The sequence below is a fragment of the Vicugna pacos genome, chromosome 29 (genome assembly GCF_048564905.1).
Source record: "Vicugna pacos chromosome 29, VicPac4, whole genome shotgun sequence".
NCBI classification, from domain to species: Eukaryota; Metazoa; Chordata; class Mammalia; order Artiodactyla; family Camelidae; genus Vicugna; species Vicugna pacos.
In genome coordinates this window covers 16,957,673-16,978,996 of record NC_133015.1, presented here as the reverse complement: position 1 = coordinate 16,978,996, position 21,324 = coordinate 16,957,673, and the positions used below count along the sequence as shown (strand labels likewise).

Below are 21,324 nucleotides of genomic sequence, written 5' to 3'. Positions count from 1 at the left end.
AACCTACTGCCCTCCATTTCTGGGCCCTTTGAAATAAAACCAATGAAATGTATTCCATTTACATCCATTGCCCCACACATCGCAGAGTACTAACCACTATACGATCACGGCTATTGCCCCAGAATTGAAGGTAGCAAATCCTAACAAATCTTGGTTTTGAGGATTAGTAAAAGCCTCCATGGTACCCACTGGCTCCCTGGTTTCTCAACTCATTGTGAAACCTCTCCTTTATGTGACTGGGTGATGTCAGGTGACAGCCGGAGCATCCAGTTGGTGCTCCCAGATCTGCGTGCTTCGGGCGAGGCAGAGCTGTATATAGCACAGCCTACAAACATCAGAATCCCAGCAAGAAAACGACTTTTCATTGTAATGATTCTTTAGGTTTTTAAAATTTTTTCCAAATAATTGTGCACTCCTCTTTCCTTAGGCTTTTTTCCCTAAAATTTAAAATTTTGAGTCATGATAGTCTTACCAAAGTCAAAATTTTGAATGAATTAACATCTGTATTAGAACTTCATACTCTACATACTCTGCCTTTTTATACTTTTCTCTTGATCCTTCCAGTTACCCTAGAGGCAGGCATTATTATTTCTACTCTATAGCTGCTTAGTCTCTGAGAAATTATGTAGGAAAAATTAGTTTTAGCTCTCAAATTCTCAACTGGCCATATAAACATGCAGAATGTGTACAATATCCAAATGTACCTTCACCACCTTCCTTTTTTCATTATAACTGTTAATCACTATATTCTTTGTCAGAATACTCAAATATGGCCTTACTGCCAGAGAATGAAGAGTTCTTGGATCAAACAGAAGCTTTTCTCCGAGGGGAAGCCTCTGACTCTCAACATGAAGCTCTCTTAGTCCATTTAATCCTTCTAAACCTTCTATGACAGCAATGTAATTGCCTCCCAGATACCTGCAAAATATAAAACGTATTTTTAAATAGGCATTCTGAGGACATCATGGTCTGTAAATGTGATAAAAACGTAACAACTAAAAACATAACAACATGTGAAAATTATACAGTTGACCCTCAAACATTGTGGTGGGTGGTGTGGTTAGGGGCGCTAACCTCCATGCAACAGAAAATCTGCATGTAACTTATAGTGGGCACTCTGTATTCCTGGGTACTCTGCATTCATTGATTCCACCAACCATGGATCCACCAACTATGGATCATGGATCATGTAATACTGTAGTATTCCCTATTGAAAAAAAATCCATGTGTAAGTGGATCTGCACTGTTCAAACCCCTGTTGTTCAAGGGTCAACTGTACATGCAGAATATTCTCTTTATATTGAATCAATGAAAACTTTTTTTACATGATTCTAACACTGAATTAAATCTAAGAAATAAGTTTTTTTTTTTAAGTGAGAGAATTGGGATAGTTCTATCTGTCAGTGTTCCTCTTATGTTAAGAGTGCAGAAGAATCATCTGGGTTATGGGTTTAATAATGAAGATTCCTGAGCCTAATCCCCAGAGATTCTGACTTGGTTACCTACGTTGGAACCCAGCAGTCTACATTTTTTATTGTTGATGTGTAGTTATTTACAATATTGTATTAGTTTCAGGTGCACAGTAAAGTGTTTCAGTTATATATATATATTTTTCCATTGTAGGTTATAATAAGATATTGAATATAATTTCCTGTGTTATACAGTAGATCCTTGAAGCTTACTTGTTTATATAGCAACCTGCGATTTTAATAAGTATTTCCCACCCCACTGTTTCTCCCCATTCTGAGGCCCTTGGCCTACTTTTTGAAAAGCCTGACAGTTTCTTCCAGTCTGGGAAAATTAAATCCACTGGGCCTCACTGTTTAACTAAAATCATTATAGGCAGTAAATGCCTTTTACAGTCAAATCTACATCAACATTATCCATTCTATGACCCTGCCCTTTTGAGATGTGTGAATCTGAAAGGCATAGAACTCATCTGGGTTTCATGGAAACTTTTTACACCAGTTGAGCCTACATAAGTATGCTTTAGGTATTCCTACAAGCCCTTAAAACAGCTCACCCTCCTGCAAAATAAAAGTTTATCACGGTTAATAAAACACAAATTGCCGAGTATTATAGGTATAATAATTTATTTAGTATGAATAATACTGCAAAAAGAATAAAAATAAGGCCTGGTCCACAAAACTGCAGACAATGGAAATGCCTGCATACAAAAATATTACTGTAATGATGACAGACAATTACATTACTTAAAAATAAAAGCACTTACAGTTTTTCCAGTTTCTTTAATGACCTGAGGTTCTCTATACATGAAATACAATTGTTTTGTAGGTATAAATGGGTCAGATTTGTGGCATAATTCAAGTTAGTGATTTGACTAATGCGGTTATCATACAAATATAAAACACTAAGATTTTTGCAAAGAGAGAGTTCTTCCTAAAAGGAAAACAAAAACAGGTCATACTTAGTTTCACCTGAAAACTTAGAGGTTTGTTTTTAATACAATTTTTCACTTAATTACTTTACACATTTTATTAAGGCAAATATAAAAGAACAGTATTTCTCTGTTCTTAGCACAGTCAAAACGAGACTAGAATTAACTGAACCTAATATTGTAAATCAACTATACTACAATAAAAATGTTTGTTGAATAATGAAAAAAAAAGACTAGAATGATTACAAAATTAGTTCTAGGTTTTAGTATTCTGTAACCATATCAATAAAATTGTGTTTACTAAGAAAGATTTTCCCAGCGCAAGCCATTTTCCTTGGAAGCAATTAGGCTCCTCTGGAAGTTGAAGCATCTAACAAATTACTGCTTCAACACTGTGTAATCTTTCTGTAGGAATAAACCGTGGTTTATAAATCTGAAAATTGGAAGTCATCTGGATATTCAACAACACTGAATTAATAAAGAAACTAGGATAATGCTGTTGAAGGGAATACCATATAACCATTAAATATCCTTTAATTTCTTTAGTAATAGCTTATAGATCTCATAATAAAATGAAAACAGTACACTCAACATGACCCATTATCATAAAACATGCCTAGAAAAAAGAATGAAAGGACATCACCTAATGTTAATAGTGGTTTTCTCTGCATGGAAGGATTAGAAGTCAATTTCTTTTTTTTATATGTATTTTATACAAATGAACATCACATGCTTTTGAGATAAGAAAATAAAGGTATTTTTAAAAGTCATTTCTTGTTTGGTGGTATAGTTAGTCTGGAGTAAATAGGCAAGAGGTAGAGTGAAATTCTGCTCAAAAATATCTCAGCTTTTATTAACAAGATCTTTGAAAATACAGCCACATCTTAAGAACTTTAAATCTACAAGTTATTCTTAGTGTGAATTACTTTAACCAGTTTGCTTTCCTCCTAACAAAAGTCATCCATACTGAAGGAGCACTGACTGAGGGGACAAAAGAACATTAAATGAAGAGTCTCTGGAGAAAGCAGTCTGTGATAGTATGATGTGGCAGAGAGTTCTCTGGGCAACAAAAGAGAATTTTGGGCAGCTGGGTATAAGGCTAACCTGAAAACTGGAAAGGAGTATAGAGGGGGGCCGACTAGGGTCGCTGTGAAAAAAGCCAGTTGTCTCAACTGACAATTTTGCTTGGGGCTTTGATGTTTTTTTTAATTAATTAATTGATTCATTCATTGAATTAATATTTATGTAAGCACTTAATATGAGTTGAGCACTGTACTGGAGGGGGTTTTAGAGTGATGTGAACAAAACAGACATGATCCCTGCCCTCATGTACCTTATGCTTCCGAGAAAATTTCTCTCTTCTATAGACTTTAAAATTTTGTTGTAGACAATGGATACTGTACAATGGCCTAAAAGGGTTATTGCTGCCTTAGAAGTTTCCAACATTAAACTCGAAAATTAGCTTAACACAGAGTACATACCCAAGTAAACATAATTTTGTCTGATATAACTGACATAGTATAACCTACATTTATATAACTAGTCAAATTCTGTGCAAAAACAGATTTCACTGTTAATGTTTTGAAATATGGTACTTACGTATTGATTCTTAACGTTTTGTTATGTTAAAAATTCATATTTAAAGGCAGTGGAATTATACAAAAGTAATTATCTTGGAAATTATGGACATATACTTCCTCTAGTATGCTACACTATAAAGTATTTTAGGTGAACATACATATTTAACACATGTTTAACAGTCACAGTGGTATATTTTATAGAGACTTAATTTTTAAAGTTTAACATCACAAGCAGGAAATTAAAATAAAAACATAATATAAAGCTGACTAATCAAAATACAGTTAATAAGTATAATCAAAATAAAGTTATTAAGAAGGTATGCCCTGACACCAGTTTTTAAACTTTACATTGTTAATTATATAAAAAATAGGAAATAATTTCAGCATTCTTACAATTGCATCTATATTTTTGTCTGAAAAGTTTATATGAGTTATTTTCTTCAAGTATTGTGAAGTGGTTTCTTCTTTCCGGAGTTTAAGGTTGCTGTTTTTGGCAATTAGATCCAAGGTCAGTCGAACCATGGTTTCTCTATAAATCAGACTTTCAGCAATAGCTCTCTTCTGATACCATGTTAAGAAACAGGTCTAGGTATTGTTTTATGCCCACTTTCTAAAAATTAAAGGAAAAAAGGAGTATTATGTATATAACAATTTAGGAAAAATTATTTTGACTTGCTCTTTAATTTTCTTATATAAAACTATTTGATAAACTAGTTCATAGACATTTTTAGGGACATTTAGGTTTTTTCTAAGTTTTTCCCCTAATTCTTTTTATGAAAAGATTTAAAACACCAAAATTAATTAAATATACAATGCACATTCACTTTAATCTTTAAATCTTTTCCTCTCCCTAGTGTTACTGTGGATATCTTTTGAACGAGTATTTTTCTCTCTTGGAGTTGCAAAGGACCTCGGTATCATCTAGTGTTCTCACGTGGAGAAACTAAGGCCCAGAGATTTGTCTCTAACTACTCCACTTAGTGACAGTTGAAAATGAGACCAGGTCTCCTGGCTCCATTCTCAATAATACCATCGTGATCATATTTATTAACCTCCCAAATCAGAACACATAGTGTGAAGACCTTAAGTGTATACACAAGAAGTGGTGAAAATACTTGAAAATGGAGCTGGCCTTGGCGTTTTATGTTACTACAACTATAATCCAGAAAGAGGCAACATAATGCAGTATTTCTCAACTCAAACTACCTGGGGTTCATATTTTGGCTGCACTGCTCACTGGTTAGGGAATCTTGGGCATGTTACCTCAGTTTCTTACAAAATTAGAAGAATAATGATACCTACTTCTAAGGGATATCGTGAGGATTACATGAGATAATCAAGTGTAGACTACCTGGTATATAAATCAATAAACGTTTGCTGTCATCATTATGCTACTACTGTTGTGCTCGCAGATCAGGCCAACACTGTTCAGTTTCACCTAGAATAATTAGGGCTGTTAAATAAGGAAAACATGCTATTAATAAAATATTGCTTTATATGAGATATCCATATGTGGTCCATAAGTCTGAGATAACCCATTTTTTAAAAGTCATCCAGAAAGTATAGCTATTTAAGTGATAAATATTCCAGTTTCTCCAGTTGTGTTTTATATTCTCTCCTTAAACCAAGCACCTCAATTTTTGTGGTATTCTGGATATGAAATTAATGCTTAGGAGGGAAAAATGAATTCAGTGAAAGATAATTTGTGTTCTTACACATTGGCATATAACTACCCAGGCTATATATTTAAAATGACCACAATAAAATATTTGAAGATATATAATATACCCTTAGATCTTCAGAATGCAAAATATAATCTACAGAATAAAATTATGAAATCTTCATATAATTTTTGAGATTTGCATAAATTCATTATTTTCATAACAAAAATTTAAGCTTATTACCTACAGATCAAATTTCAAACAAGACACAATAATATTCTGAACAAAGTTTATAGTTAAGTATAAGTAACTTTTCCTAATCTTGCCTTAAAAATATTTCATAAAATATTTTATGATTAAAGTGTAAAGAATAACACCACACCCATGGATCCACAGGTCAGCTTAAAATATAAAACATTAGAAGTACATTTGGAACCCTTCTGTACCTTTCTCTCTCTCTATTCTCTTAAATTTAGTGTATCCTAAATTTAGACATCCCTTTTCAGGTCTTTATACTGTTGCTACAGATATGTATCTAAACAATATATAGTATTTTTTTTTACATTTTTAGATTCATAAATGCTATTATTTTGATTCCAACTTTTAAAAAATGTTTTGTTTGTGAGAATCATCAGAGTTGATGTGTGTAGCTCTAGAAAATTTGCACTGCTGTATAATATCCCATTGTAAGAAATTTAGTTCTGATGATGATAGATTTTTTTAGTGTTTTAATTTTTTGCTTTTATAGTGTTGCCTTTATGGTTCTTGCGTATATGACATTTTTAGCACATGTGCAAGCGCTTCTTAGGTTTAAAACTAGGGATGGCTATTTCTGCATTGCACATTTTCAACTTTACCGTACATATATTCTAAATTGTTCTCCAAAAGAGTCACTGGTAGTTAAGAGAATTTCTACTGCTCTAGTGCCTTTTACACCATTGTCAACCTTGATACTGGTAATCTTTAACTTTTTGCCAATCTGATGGATGTAAAATGATGTCTCATTGTTTTTGTTTACTTATTTCTCAGAGCTTTTCATTTATAAAAATGAAACAAAAAATGGATGAATATATCCAAATCAGTAGCCTTAACTCCCCATTGTGCTTTTTTAAAAAAAATTATTTATTTATTTATTTATTGATGTACAGTTACAGAGTGTCAATTTCTGGTGTACAGCACAATGTCCCAGTCATGCATATACATATATATATTTGTTTCATGTTCTTTTTCACTAAAGATTATTACAAATATTGAATATAGTTACCTGTGCTATACAGAAGAAACTTTTTTAAAATCTATTTTTACATATAGTGGCTAACATCTCGTGTTTTTTGTTTATTTTGGGGGGGAGGTAATTAGGTTTGTTTATTTATTTTTCAATGGAAGTACTGGGGATTGAACCCAGGGCCTTGTGCATGCTAACTAAGCATGTGTTCTACCACTGAGCTATACCTTTCACCCCTTCCTCATTGTGTTTTAATTTGCCATTAGATGAGAGTCTTTTCCTGTTTATTGACCATGTGGAATTCCTTTTTTGTTAATTGTGGTTTCTTATATTTCTCCTATTTTTCCTTTTGGGTTCTGTTTTTATAAGCAATTTTTAGATACATGTGTATTTCTATCAGATACTAATATTTTGTTGATTATGTATGTAGCAAATATTTATTTCCAGGCTGTAGCTTATCTTTTCTCCTTTATTTTCCAGTTTGTTTTTAATAGAATCTTATAAAAACCGTAGGCTATATTTTTTTAATGTAGTAAAATGTATCAAAAATGCTTTGCTCATGTTTTATGCTTTTTGTAGCTTTAGTAACGCCTTCCCTATCCTAATTTTAAGGGAAAGACCTATATTTTCTTCTAAATATATCAAAGTTTTGCTTTGCAAATTATGGTCTTTATCTAGAATTGATTAATGTGCAAAAGGTGAGACAGAGATTTAATTTTATTTTTTCTTATGGAGAACCAGTTATCCCAGCACTGTATGCATGATTCTTTTCTCATCTATTCATTTATGTACCTACCCCCAGGTCAATCCTGTCTAAGTTAGTACAGCTTAGTAATATCTCCCCACCTTGGTTATTCTTGGTTCTAAGTCTTTTTTACTTTCTAATTTTTTTTATTATGGTAAAATATAAAATTTACCATCTTAATCACTTTATAACTCTACAGTTCAGTAGTACTAAACACATTTTATACAATGTATATAATATATTCATAATATTATAACAACATTCAGTGGTACTAAACATATTTATAATATTATACAACCAACATCTACTTCCAGTACTCTTTTCATCTTGCAAAACTGAAATTCTATCCCCATTAAACAATAACTCCCTAACCCTCTCCCTTCCACGCTGGCCCAGGCAACCACCATTCTATATTGTCTCTGATTTTGATGACTCTGAGAACCTCATATAAGTGGAATGACATTTTGTTTTTGTGACTGACTTACTTCACTTAGCATGATGTTGTCCTCAAGTTTCCTTCTTGTTGTAGCATAAGTCAGAATTTTCTTCCTTTTTAAGATTGAATAATATTCCATTGTATGTATATACCAGATTTTCCTTATCATTCACCCATCTATGGACTCTTGGGTTGCTCCCATGTTTTAGCTATTGTGAATAATGCTCATGTGAACATGGGTGTACAAATATCTCTTCGAGACTCTGTTTTCACTTCTTTTGGGTATATATACAGAAGTAGAATTGCTGGATTATATGGTAATTCTACTTTTAACTTTTTAAGTAACTGCCATATTTTTTTCCACAGCAGCTTTACCATTGTACATTCCAACCAACAGTGCACAAGAGTTTCAATAACCCTACATCCTCGCTAACACTTGTTATTATTATCTGTATTTTTAAGAGTAACCATCATAATGGGTGTGGTATCTCATTTTAGTTTTGATACATATTTCCCTAATGATTAGTGATATTGAGCATCTTTTCATGTGCTTATTAGCCATTTGTATATCTTCTTTGGAGAAATGTCTATTTAAGGTCCTTTGCCCATTTTTTAATCAAGTTGTTTCCACATTGTTGAATTGTAGACCCCTATCAGATATTTGTTTGCAAATATTTTCAAATTCTTTGCCCATTTGAGGTTTAAGAGTTCTCTGTATATTCTGGATATCAATCTCTTATCAGATATATGATTTGCAAATATTTCTTTCCATCCTTTGTGTTGTCTTTTTACTCTGCTGATGGTGTCTTTTGATGTGCAAATTTAAAATTTTTCATGAAATATCATTTACCCATTTTTAATTTTGTTGCCTGTGTAATTGGTGTCATTGCCAAATCCAATATTGTGAAGCTTTGGCTCTATGTTTTCTTCTAAGTGCTTTATAGTTTTAGGTCTTACATTGACGCCTTTAATCCACTTTGAGTTAATCTTTATATATGGTGTTAAGGGTCCAAATACATTCTTTATATATGGACATCCAACTTTCCTAGCCTCATTTGTTGAAGAAAAGACTATCCTTTCCTCCTTGAATGGTCTTGACACTGTTGTCAAAAATCATTTGACTATGTATGTGAAGGTTTATTTCTATGCTTTGTATTTTATTCCATTGGTCTATATGTCTATCTTTGGGTTTGGTTTGTGTGTGTGTGTGTGAAGAGGGTAGATAACTAGGTTTATTTGTTCATTTATTTTTTTTAATGGAGGTACTGGGGATTGAACCCAAGACCTTGTGTGTGCATGGTCTGAATTTTGCTGAATTCATTTCTTAGTTCTGCAAACATATAGTTTTACTTCTTCCTTTCCGTTTTGGATGCTTTTTATTTCTTTTTCCTGGCAGATGTTTCTGGCTAGAACTTCCAGTGTGATGTTGAATAGAAGTGGTGAAAGTAAGCATTCTTGCCTTAGAGGAAAAGCTTTCAGTCTTTCACCATTACGTCTGATGTTCAGTTTGGGTTTTTCATCTATGGCTTTTATTATGTTGAGGTAGTTTCTTTCTATTACTAGCTAGTTGAGTATTTTTATCATGAAAATTCAGGTTGTTGAGTTTTGTCAAATGTTTTTTTCTGCACTGTGTGTTTTTTCCCTTCATTCTGTTACTGTAGTGTGTTATATTGATCAGTTTTTCTATGTTGACCATCCTTGTATTCTAGGAATAAATCCCACTTACTCAATGGTGTATAATCCTTTTAATATTCTGGTGAATTTGGGTTTTAGTATTTTGTGGAGGATTTTTGCATTAGTTTTCATAAGGGATATTTGTCTATAGTTTTCTTGTAGTGTCTTTGTCTGATTTTGGTATCACAGTAATGTTGGCCTCACAGAATGAGTAAGGATGTGTTCCTTTCTCTTCAAGGTTTTGGAAAAGTTGAAGGACTGGTCTTTTTCTTAAAATGTATGGTAGCACTGACCAGTGAAGCCACAGGAGCAGGGTTTTTCTTTGTTGGGATAGTCTTGATTACTGATTCAATTTCCTTCCTAGTTATATATCAGATTTTCTATTTCTTTATGATTTAGTATTGATAGAACTTGTGATTCTAGAATTTTTTTCATTTCATCTAGGTTATCCAATTTTTGGCCTACAATTCATCGTACTCTCTTATAATCCTTTTCATTTTGTAGAATTGGTAGTAATGCCCACTTTCACTTCTCATTTTAGTTAATTGCATATTTTTTTCTTAGTCCATATAATAAAAATTTGTCAATTTTATTGATCTTTTCAAAGAACCAGTTTTTGGTTTCATTGCTTTTCTCTATATTCAGAATATATTCTGTATTCTCTATTTCGTTTATCTATGCTCTCATCATTATTTTCCCTTCTTTCTGCTAGCCTTGGTTGAGTTATTTTTCTAGTTCCTTAAGCTGTGAAGTTAGCTTGTTGATTTGAGATCTTTCTTGTTTCTTCTGTCGGCATATATAGCTATAAATTTCCCTCTTAGTATTGCTTTTGGTGTGTCCCATAAGTTTTGGTGTGTTTTGTTTTCATTTTCATTTATCTCTAAATATTTTCTAATTTCTCTTGTTATTTCTTTTTTGATCCATTGCTTATTAAGAGTGTGTTGCTTAAAGTTGGAATTTTACAATTTTATTTTTACTGATTTTTAACTTTATCTCATTGTGGTCAGAGAAGATACTTTGTATGATATCTATCTTTTAAAATCTGTTGATATTTGATTTGGGGCCTAACATATGATCTATTCTGGAAAATGTTCCATGTGCACTTTAGAAGGTGCTTGCTGTTGTTGGGTAGAATATTCTGTACATGTCTTAGATTTAGTTCTCCTATTATATTGTTTAAGACCACCTGTGTTTCTTTACTTTTGTCTGGTTGTTTTATCCAGTATTGAGAGTAGAATATTAAAGTCTACAATTATTATTGTATAACTGTTTCTTTCTTCAATTGTCAGTTTTTGCTTCATATATTTCGATGGTCTTTCATTAGGTACATAAATGTTCATCAACTCATAACACACAATACTAAAGACTGTTAACTCAAAAGAATGTGCATTGTAGCAGTCAGATCCACAACAGAAGGCCTGGTTTCATCAAACCATCACCATTTATCTTGTTAATATAAAATTAAACTTCATTGATATTGGTACTATAGTTTGTTTTAGAGTAATTATAAGCTTCAGGAGTTTAAACTGAACCTAATTCAGATTTGGCTACATTTTATAACAGTATAATAAAAATAATTATGCCAACATTTGTGAGATATCCTTGATTTTCTTTAGAAGAGATACATTATTTTCTAAAGTTTGAGAAATTGCTTTTTCTTAACTTTTCCCTGCTACGTAGTTCTGTTATCTCAGGGCTCCACTTGTTAGGTTCTCTCTCTCTCTCCAGATTGCCGGTGGGGATACCTTAGAGCTGCTATATAGGGGCTTTGGGAATCAATTTTAGTAGACCCTTGACTTTCATCAATTTGGGCTCCTACAGGCTAGACGCGGGAGCGTTTCCAAAGTCAGTTTGTGTTTTCCTGAAGTAGCCCCACACTCAGGGCTTCCATATGCTCTAAATCGCCGGCTATGAGGCTTCCCCCTTTTCAAACCCGCAAATCCCGCTCCCTCAGCTTCCGGGCTACCCCTCCAGCCCGTGTCTCCTTCCTCTGGAGCTGTTTTCCAGCCTTGCCAGATTCTAGCCCTTTGTTTAAAATACAGACTTTCAGACTTTTCCTGGAAATTCTAGATGTCTGGAGATAAGGCTTAGGAATTTGCATTTAAACAAGTGCCCCAGGAAAGTTTTACTGGCAGGTATGTTTGAGAAACATAGCTCTAGGGATTCCTCGGTCCCTTCACTTCTCCCCTGAAGGCAACTCACCTTTCGCGGGATAAGCCGGGTCAGTAACTCAGGTTTGGTAGATTTCGCTGATGCTGGGCTCCTAAAGCAGCCCAAGTGCGGTTGCTGGGCGACCAGAAAGACGCTCTTGGTCGGCCGCGGCTCACGGTAAATCTCGCGAGGTCTCGGAAAGGGCTTTCTGTGGCCTCGCGTGGGTACAGCCTTATATGACGTGGCGGCTAGAGGCTGAAGGTAGCCACTAGGCAGGGTCCCGGTGGAGGTCGGTTAGCTTGATGAGGCCTTAAGGCATCGGTCAGATTAGCGTTTTAGTCGGCTAACCAGTAGCCAGAACAATTTTTGGCAGGCCACCATTTCCCCCTACTGGATTATCCTTGCCATCAGCTTTGAACGTTTCAGTGCCCAGCTACCACGTTTTCCCAGTAGTAGATAGACCAGGGAACGCATTGTCTGAATCAAAGTACAGCCCATACTCCACCTTTTCTCGGATAAAATTCAAACTCCTTAGGTTGACATTCCAGTCCGTTTATAATGACCAGCCTCTTGCCCGCTATACTCCAGAATTTCCAATCTGACACTGGACCCAGAATGCCTTTCTAAAAAAGTTTTACCTTCTCTTCCCCGCTCCTCAAGGTGGCAAGAGGATTCGCCTTCTTTCCTTCTTAATTCTTATTTTTTATTTTAAGATTGAAGGACTCGTTTTGGATTTAGTGCATTTTCTTCTGAAGTCTTCCTAGGTTCTCAGTCTTGTTAAGTGATGCTCTTTTCTGCCCTCCAAACAACTCGGAAATGTAACTGCTTTAGCATAGCACTTAACACACTACTATGTTACTTACTCATATGTCTAATAAGAGGGTAAATTCTTTAAAGGCAAGGATTATATTTTACCTGACTATTCCCAGGACCTAGCAAAGTGCCTCGTACATTAGGAGTCACTCCTAAGTTTTTTAGGAAATGCATAATTACAAATGAAGGAGAAGAACAATAGAACAAGAAACTGATATTTACGCTGGAAAGACTAGGACTCATTAGGGATATGGTAAAGTGAACAATATGGATTAAGGTTCAGTACAAGCTGGAAAACAGTAATAGCTATGATATTGAGGGTAGGGGCATGCTGGAAAAGTCACTGCTGTTCCTTGTACAAAGAAGTGTCAGAGTAGAAGAGTTACAAGGTGTCTTAGAGCCCATATGTCTAGGTGGCTTAGAGCCCACAGTCCAACTTGGCATTTTGCAGGTAAGAAAGTTTCCAGGCCTAGAGAGAGGAGAGAAATATGCTGAAGGTGACACCTGAGGTGGCAGAGAATTTACCCTTGGGCTCCTAATTTCAAGCATAGGCCCCCCTTCTTTATATCTTCTGTCTGTTACAGTAAGAGTAGCCTACAAAAAGGGACAGGGGGATAGGGACAGACGAAACCTTACCCAATTCAGAACATTGTTGCTGATGTCCAACTGTGAAGCAATGTTGGCCTGGGTTAGGGTGAAGGCAAATAAAGTGACAGGGAATAAACAGATTTAGGAGGCATCTTGAAGTATGATTTAATAGAGATTAGACAGGATAAAGGGGGGGGGGGAGAAGTTGAAGATAATTCTTGGGTATTGGCTAGGATAAAGGGACAATATTGGAGAAAGAGGAGAGCACAGCAAGTAATTTGAGGGGAAGTGAATGAGTTTCATTTACACATGTTAAGTGTGAAGTGAGATAGGCTTAATAGTTTCCAGAATAGAACTCATCATTGACACCATGAGGTCATAAATGGTGGTGAGGGAGAAAGTGGGGAAAAGAGAAATAGCAAGTCACTGACTATGCCAATTAGTTGGGATGGAAGAGGCAAGAAAAGCTAGTTAAGATGTCAGAGAAAGAGCCATCAGAGGTGAGATTTGTTCTGAGAAGAACAAATAATTATTCAATGATTCAGAAACCAATAAATTAGATTCAGACACTGGGGAAAGAATTTGAGGAAGAGGGTACCTAACAGAATAAACAGCTACAGAAGGATTTAAAGAAGTAAAAGAATAATCAAAATAACATGGCTTGAGAGGACAGCACAAATCAGATGCCCTTCTCATCTATTTTATAGGTCATTAATTTGGGAACGACGGATTCAGCTAAATATATGTAGGGCCATCCCATTGCTCGGTGTATCCCTTACTTAACTTGCTGCTAACATTACCTTACTAGAAACGTGTTGAGCAATGCCACATTGAAAACCACTTGCTCTGTTAATCCTTGTCTTGTAACAGCTTCATATGTCATTATAAAAAGGAGTATGATCTCATTTGTGGTAAAATTATATACATATTTGTGTCTAAAAGGATATACCTGTGTCTATATCTATACATGCATAGATTTAGATGTAGATCTTTATATATATTTATATCTCAAAATATTTAATACTGGGTTTTTTTTTGGTGGTGGGATTATGCCTGTTTACTTTTCCTTCTTTTTTAGTAATCAACTTTTAAAAATATGATAAAATATATTCTGAAAGTCCATTTTGGATTCTGTTTTCATAGAAGTGAAAATCTCTTTGTGACTGCTAGTATTTAAAATAGGTTAAAATTGTTGAATCACTAATTAGTTTTTTAATGCAGCAAGTTAAGTTTAAGAGACAGTATTTTCTCATTAAGATGTGAAATATAATTCCTGTCTAGTGACACACAGTGTTAAACAATCAACTGTGTATTTTCTGATGTGGCAGAAATTTGGCAGACTACAAGAAATACTTTCTTCAGTGCCATATTTGTAAGTTCAGCATAAAATACTGTAAAATTTACACTTTGATAGATACTGAGAAATTTGTATTTGTAAAAAGAAATTGTTGTGAGGTCTTGAGAATAATTTTAAAAGACACTCTTGGAAGAATATGCTAAATAGCATATTGAGAGTTTCATGGCTTTTTAATGACTTGGCATACATACTATGGGCACCAATGATAATTTCTTAAAAACTTAGTAACTGATTTGTATCATTTATTATATACTGTATTCTATAAATGTAAATGATGATTACATAGGTTCTGAATAAAACCACTCGAAGGTATTTCTCCTGAGTTCCAGACCTATGCATCCAATCGGCTGCTAGACATTCATTCCGCCTAGATATGAATGTCCTAGAGGCAAAAAAAACCCTGAACCTGTCAAGAACTGAACTCATTTCTATTCTGCACAAATCTAATCTGCCTCCTCTAGTTCCTGTCTTGCCCACAGTCCAACCTGCTACACAAAGTAGAACCTGAGGCCATCTCCACTACTCTCTCACATGCTAGTACCCCATATTCATTCTACTTAATCTCAGAAATGACTTTCAGATCCAGCAGTCTCTCCATGCTCCCATCACCACTTAAGAATGGATGTGAAAAGATATTGTCAAAGTCTATTTATTTTTTAAAAGTTCTATTAATTTTAATATACAAAGCTTTCTCAAGTTGTATTTTTAAAGTTATACCATGTTTAATACACAAAAACTCTTTCCTAAAATGGTTCACTTTCACCCTCCGCTAGTGGGTCAAATTGTAACAAATATAGCAGGTATGAGATGTGACTGTAACTTAAGGGATCTAAGCTGGAAATCATTTCATTACCTTAAAGTCACATTTATGTCATACAGTTAATGTATTTTAGAGTAAAAGTGTTTTCTGAAAAGTACTTTTGTAAACATTGCCACAAATGTTCTAATTCAAGTAATGTTTTATCTTTATCCCTGAAACGTCTGTTGTCAGTTGAGGCTAATACTTTGGTTTGAGTCTTTCAGGAAGCATTTGCAAGAAAGGGACTTAGAATTTTGGAAAATTTTTAGATTAGATTTCAGGAAAAGTTCATTGCTTATGATTTAGGAATTTAAAAAATTGTCTTTCCAATCAAGGGTGGGGAACCTCTGTCTTCTAACAGAGATCTAAGACACTGCTTAAGTTTATCAGGCCAATAATAAGTTCAGCAAAAGTTTAATTAGTTGGTGATGGATTAAGGCTAAGAGCCAAAATCACAGTGTAAATACACTCTATTCTGTATCTTTCAAAACAATTTGTTAAAATCAGTGAAAACATCTTGTATATTTGCATTTAATTGCTTTATTTTTTTGGCTCCTGTCTGCTTTTTTCGGTTAGCTTGTTTGAAAAGAGTTCCATTCCTTCATGCTTGTTTTTGAGAATTGCTGGTGCTTTTATAGTAATGTGTACAGCTGTTCGCGTATTTCTGCAATAGTAACCCTTGATTGAAAAATTAAAAAAACTTTTTCCATTCTTGTTTTAAATATGTCAAGAAGTTTGGAGAAAGATTTTCATTTTATAATAATCTTATGGTGAAATAAGTCAGTTTCCCATAAAAAGGCATAAACAGTTAATTTTGCCATCCTAAAAACGCATATTGTTAATGTTTCTTAAAAGCAAATTGAAATGTCCATCAGATTTATTTCTTCACTGAACAGTGATTTACCAATTGCCTACCATGTGCCGTTGTTCAAGGTGCCAAGGAAGCAGGAGGTAGTTAGACCAAGTCCCCATCCCTGTGGTATTTACCTTCTGGTAAGGGAGACAGATAGTGAAAACTAAGTAAATCAGTGGCCAGGATGATTTCAGGTTATGGTACATTCTGTGAAGGAAATAAATAGAATAAAATGAGTGTGTGGAAGGTATAGAAGTTGGAGAGAAGGAGGGAGGTGGAGAGGTGTTTTCTTGAGATGAGAGAGACCGGTTAGTCCTCTCTGTAGATGCAGAATTTGAGCTGAGACTTGAAAAATGAGGACCCTGAGGAGCCAGGCCTTTGAGAGCCTGGGAGAAAGTGTTCCAGGCCCAGGAAGCAGCCAGTGTGAGGGCCTGGATGGGGGAAAGAGCTGGATGAGCATAGCATCCCAGGACACAGTGGCTGGAGCATAGTGTGGAGGGAGAACAGAATGAGAGGAAAACAGGAACTAGATCAGCCTTTAGGCAACAGTGGGCAATTTGGATTTTGGTTTATAGCAGGATTTAAGCTCATAAGGCAGAATTTTCTTTTTGTTAGTGGGAAAAACTAACTTTATTATATTTAGAGTTCCACTTATAAGTTGAAATTCAAAATCTTGGTTGAAATGTAATGTTCTTATAGTGTGATATTGATGTGATGAATATAGTATTCTCAAAGATGCTCTTAGAAATCTGGTAGCAGGAGCCTGAGAATTAGAAAATATACTTTCTACTTGTGCTCCCAAATCTCATATTTAATATAGCTTTTGTTTCAGTTTTGCTCTTTGCTGAAATAGATAAAATACTTTTTTATTGAGTTATAGTTCAGGTACAGTATTATGTAAGTTACAGGTGTATAACATAGTGATTCACAAATTTTAAAGATTACATGCCATTTATAGTTACTATAAAATATTGGCTGTATTCCTTATGTTGTACAATATATCTTGGTAGCTAATTTTATACATAATAGTTTATATGTCTTACTCCCCTATCACTAATTGCCCCTCCCCCTTCCCTCTCCCCACTGGTAACTGCTAGTTTGTTCTCTGTATCTGTGAGTCTGCTACTTCTTGTTTTATTCACTAGTTTGTTGTATTTTTTAGATTCTACATATAAATGATATTATACAGTATTTGTCTTTCTCTGTCTGACTTATTTCACTTAGCATAATACCCTCCAAGTCCATCCATGTTGTTGCAAATGACAAAATTGCATTCTTTTTAATGGCTGAGTATCTTCTTTATCTATTTATTTACTGATGGACACTTACTTTGCTTCCATACCTTGGCAATTATAAATAGTGCTGCTATGAACATTGGGGTGCATGTATCTTTTCCAATTAGTGTTTTTTTTTTTTTTTGGATATATAGCCAGAAGTGGAATTGCTGCATCCTAGAGTAGTTCTATTGTTAGTTTTTTGAGAAATCTCCATACTGTTTTCCACAGTGGGGTCAAGCATTGTTAGTAAACTATTTTTAGGTCTTGAGCTAACTAGAAGTCCATAATGTTTATGTCTGTCTAAATGCATTACCCTTCCAACAGTTCATCGTTCCCTAGTTTTAAGTAATGTGGTGTTTTACCTTAAATATTAAGACTAGTTAGAAAATTTAAAAACAATCCCCCCTGAAAAGTGGTGTTCATGTATAATTCTCACATTAGCAGCATATCAAATTCACTTCTTTGAAGCTATAGAGCTTTTCAGATGGTTTTAATTATTCACATGGTGTGCTCTCATATATAAGATCATAAATTAATTTCCTATTTATTCTAATTTGTGTAACTTTATTTAAGCCCAGAATCTTAATAGCCTTAAGTATATTGGAAACACATGAAGAAATGATAGAAGGATTACATTGAAGTTGTGGTAAAAGATGAAAGCTAAACACAGTCATGTTTTAAAGGACTGATTTAGTATCATCAATAATACAAATAATAAAATTGAAGTTTATTCAAATAAAAAATTGAGGTACAGTTGGTTACTGTACTTCAATTTAAAAAATTATACTTCAATTTAAAAAAAGAAATTAAAACATAATTATAAATTGAGAAGGGAGTATAAAGTAGCAACTTCTAGGAACAAAAATGAATCATGTAAATAAAACATTTATTTGGAGATGAGCTTATACCAGCAAGTTTTTAGGAAGGTAAATAGTTTAAAGTTATGGCTTGTGATGTTAAACATATTCATAGTTATATGATAGGTATTTATAATCCTCTAAAAATCTAACATAAAGGTCACAGAGCTCTATTCTTGATGCATTCATCTCTTAGGTTATGAAAAGTACAACTGTAGTTCATCAAAATGTGCCCCAAGGCACAATACCATTTTACTCAGTCATTAGAAAGTTTAGCATAATTGCTTAGTATAATCCAAAGAAAATATGAGTACCGACATCAGGGACTCTCCAATTTGTTAGGCAATTGTTCCATAATTTTTGGCACCAGGATAATCCACATGTTGAAAAAGCAATTAATCATTGGTGTTAGTTATCAAGCTATGATTTTAGCTGTTTCCTCCCAAATTTGACCTGAAGTGACAGAGTTCCTTATTTTATTTTTGTAATATTCTGATTCCTGAGATCAAAAGTTTAAATACGCCAATCTGGTTACAGTTGACCTGAGTTTCGTGTTACTAGTTTTCTTAAGTAAGTAGATCATAACTTTGTATTTACAAAGATAAATGGCATTTCTTCCAGTAGTATTTGGATAAAAGGTTTAGAAATTTTTAGAAACTTACAGACTGATTACCTCAGAACAAATTACTTGAAGTCCTTAAATTAGCATTTGGCCCCAAGAAGTTAAATGTATTTGCTGTTAAAAGTTATATTGAAAATAGACCATAATGAGAGAACACACAATTAGATTTTCAATTTTCTAACTAACAAATGCAATGACATAAACACATCAATTATTAAACAATGAATGAAATAATTACCCCATCATAATTTGAACATAATTAACTTTTACTTATATCATATGGATGAGCAAAAATAAGAGGCATCATTCTATGTAGTATGTTTCTCTGTCTTAAAAAAAAAACCTAAAAAACAAAAAACCACATTGCTCACCCATGTGTGTGTGTTTGGAGTTTATAGTTAAAACAACCCAGAAATTTAGAAAGAAACCTTGGAAACTCAGCAGTCTATGTTCAGTTCAGTTTAGTCAGCTACATGTGGATACAGTGCAGGCTTAGCAATATAAATGAACTCTTCTCTGCATGCATGACTTATGCATCTGTACCTCATCACTCACAGAACAGTTTTTGGAAAGTCTGAACCTCTGCAGTATGCAGCACTCCAACTCCCAAACAGTTCCTCTGATTCATTGTAAAGTTACTTATGCTCCTGCTCTTCTGTGTTTATTTTCAAGTGGCTGTACTATAGGGTAGTTTATTATTCTATTGTGCAATGCAGTGATTTTTCAAAATCCTGAATACCAGGTAGTCACACTAATTTGTGACGACATTCTTCAGACTTGATCCCTCAAATGGAGCATGTGATGTTTGGTCTCAGAGCTTATTTTCCAGTTTCAGAAACAATGGAGCACAAATGATTTCTCTGCCCCTGTTGGCTCTCTGTTCTTGGCAGTACTACTGATTTCAAAATAACTTGTGTGGTGTCTTATCATTAATCAATGAATAAAGTGTGTAGAAAGAAGTACTCATATAACTGGACAGTGTAACCTAAAAGTGGTACTAAATGCATACATTCTCAACTATATATATATATAAGTTAATGTTGAATTGTTTGGAACTAGGACCTTAAAACAATCTGGAAAATTTGGAACACCCTTGATTCTGGGATCTCACTGTATCCTTAACTGGTCCCAATCCCTATTCCATATGCATTGACTTCTTTCCATCTCTGCTCCAGTCTGTGCTTCTGGCTCCAGTTTTATTACTTGGACATTGGGATTTAGTTTTTGATGATGACTGACATTTCCTGTATATTATCACCAAAGAACTTGAGAAATTATCTCTGAAAAAATTTGAAGCTGAACAAAAAACAGACTTCACTTAGAAAACGGCCTTTTTAGCTCCTGAATAGCTCAAGGCTGTAAGATAATATTCTGCTGGAAAAGGCAACCCCAATTCATGATTTAGTTTCTGAATGATGATGGCTGAAAACTGAACCTTGATTTATTGAAAATCTCAATATTATGAATTGGAGCACTTATACCAAAAGCAATCATGACAATATATTAACATTTAATATACTTTAGAAATATTTGTAAAGGCGCTTACTTTTAATAAAGTTACTGCATATACAGTATAATGCAAATGCTCTTTTCTGGGGCTATTTTTGCCTGGGCTGGACCATTGAGCAGAGGGGAGGGACATTGTTGGTTGTCCCTGTAGTATCCATTTAGCCTTAGTGTGTAGCAGTCATGCATTTTGGGTGTCATTGGCCCCACTCCCAGCTCCAGGAGTTGCCCTTAATTGGTCTACACCAGTCACTATATTATATATATATAATCCCAGGGTTGGGCTCGTGACCCCAAGTTAGACCTATCAGAGTGAAATCAGAACCTTATTTTGAAAATTGTGAGTAGCTTTTCCCTGTAACTGGATGGTGTGGTGTGCAGCTATTTCGGAGGGATCCAACTTGAGGTTTACATCAACATGTGGAGGGCAGAGCTGAGAACCATTACAGGAAGCCTAATCCAACTATACCTAAGCCAAGTATGATTTTGGACTCTGAAGTTAGGTCAGCCAACAGTTGTTTTTAATTGTTTAAATTTGTTGTCCTTCTTGTTGTTACTGCAACCAAGGCATCATAACTGACATACTGAGTCCAATGATGTTAGGACTGACAAGTCTTTTTCTGGCAGTTCCGTCTGTTGTTAGCATAGGCATTTCCATCACACCAAGAATGCAATTGATTAGCTCACCAATGTCAGATTAAACATGGGTAGCAGTATTCATGTCTTGGAATGAAAACTCCTAGTATGTTTTCATGGTGACTTCAGTGACTCCTTACTCTTTC

The 21,324-nt window shown here is 34.4% G+C and overlaps 2 protein-coding genes across 7 annotated transcripts in view; one reads left to right on the top strand and one right to left on the bottom strand.

The window, feature by feature from the left end:
- PPP1R42 (protein phosphatase 1 regulatory subunit 42) overlaps positions 1-13,564 on the bottom strand; it is a 33,124-nt gene extending 19,560 nt beyond the window's left edge. For 2 of the 6 annotated variants that reach the window (XM_072951873.1, XM_072951878.1), the window contains exons 1-5: positions 11,922-12,053; positions 5,330-5,431; positions 4,372-4,588; positions 2,234-2,400; positions 780-918 (exon numbers count right to left, since the gene is read on the bottom strand). In XM_072951873.1, the coding sequence (XP_072807974.1) occupies positions 780-918; positions 2,234-2,400; positions 4,372-4,500 (435 nt within the window). In that variant the 5' untranslated portion in view covers positions 4,501-4,588; positions 5,330-5,431; positions 11,922-12,053. Of the gene's footprint in view, positions 1-779; positions 919-2,233; positions 2,401-4,371; positions 4,589-5,280; positions 5,432-11,921; positions 12,054-13,319 lie in introns of those variants that run through there. The other 4 variants (XM_072951874.1, XM_072951876.1, XM_072951877.1 and 1 more) reach the window with 4 other exon arrangements.
- Positions 13,565-13,753: 189 nt separating this feature from the next.
- The window catches only part of CSPP1 (centrosome and spindle pole associated protein 1), a 110,942-nt gene continuing 103,371 nt past the window's right edge, over positions 13,754-21,324 (top strand). Inside the window, exon 1 of the mRNA XM_072951857.1 lies at positions 13,754-13,771. The gene's annotated coding sequence lies outside the window, so the exon portion shown is untranslated. The remainder of the gene's footprint in view (positions 13,772-21,324) is intronic.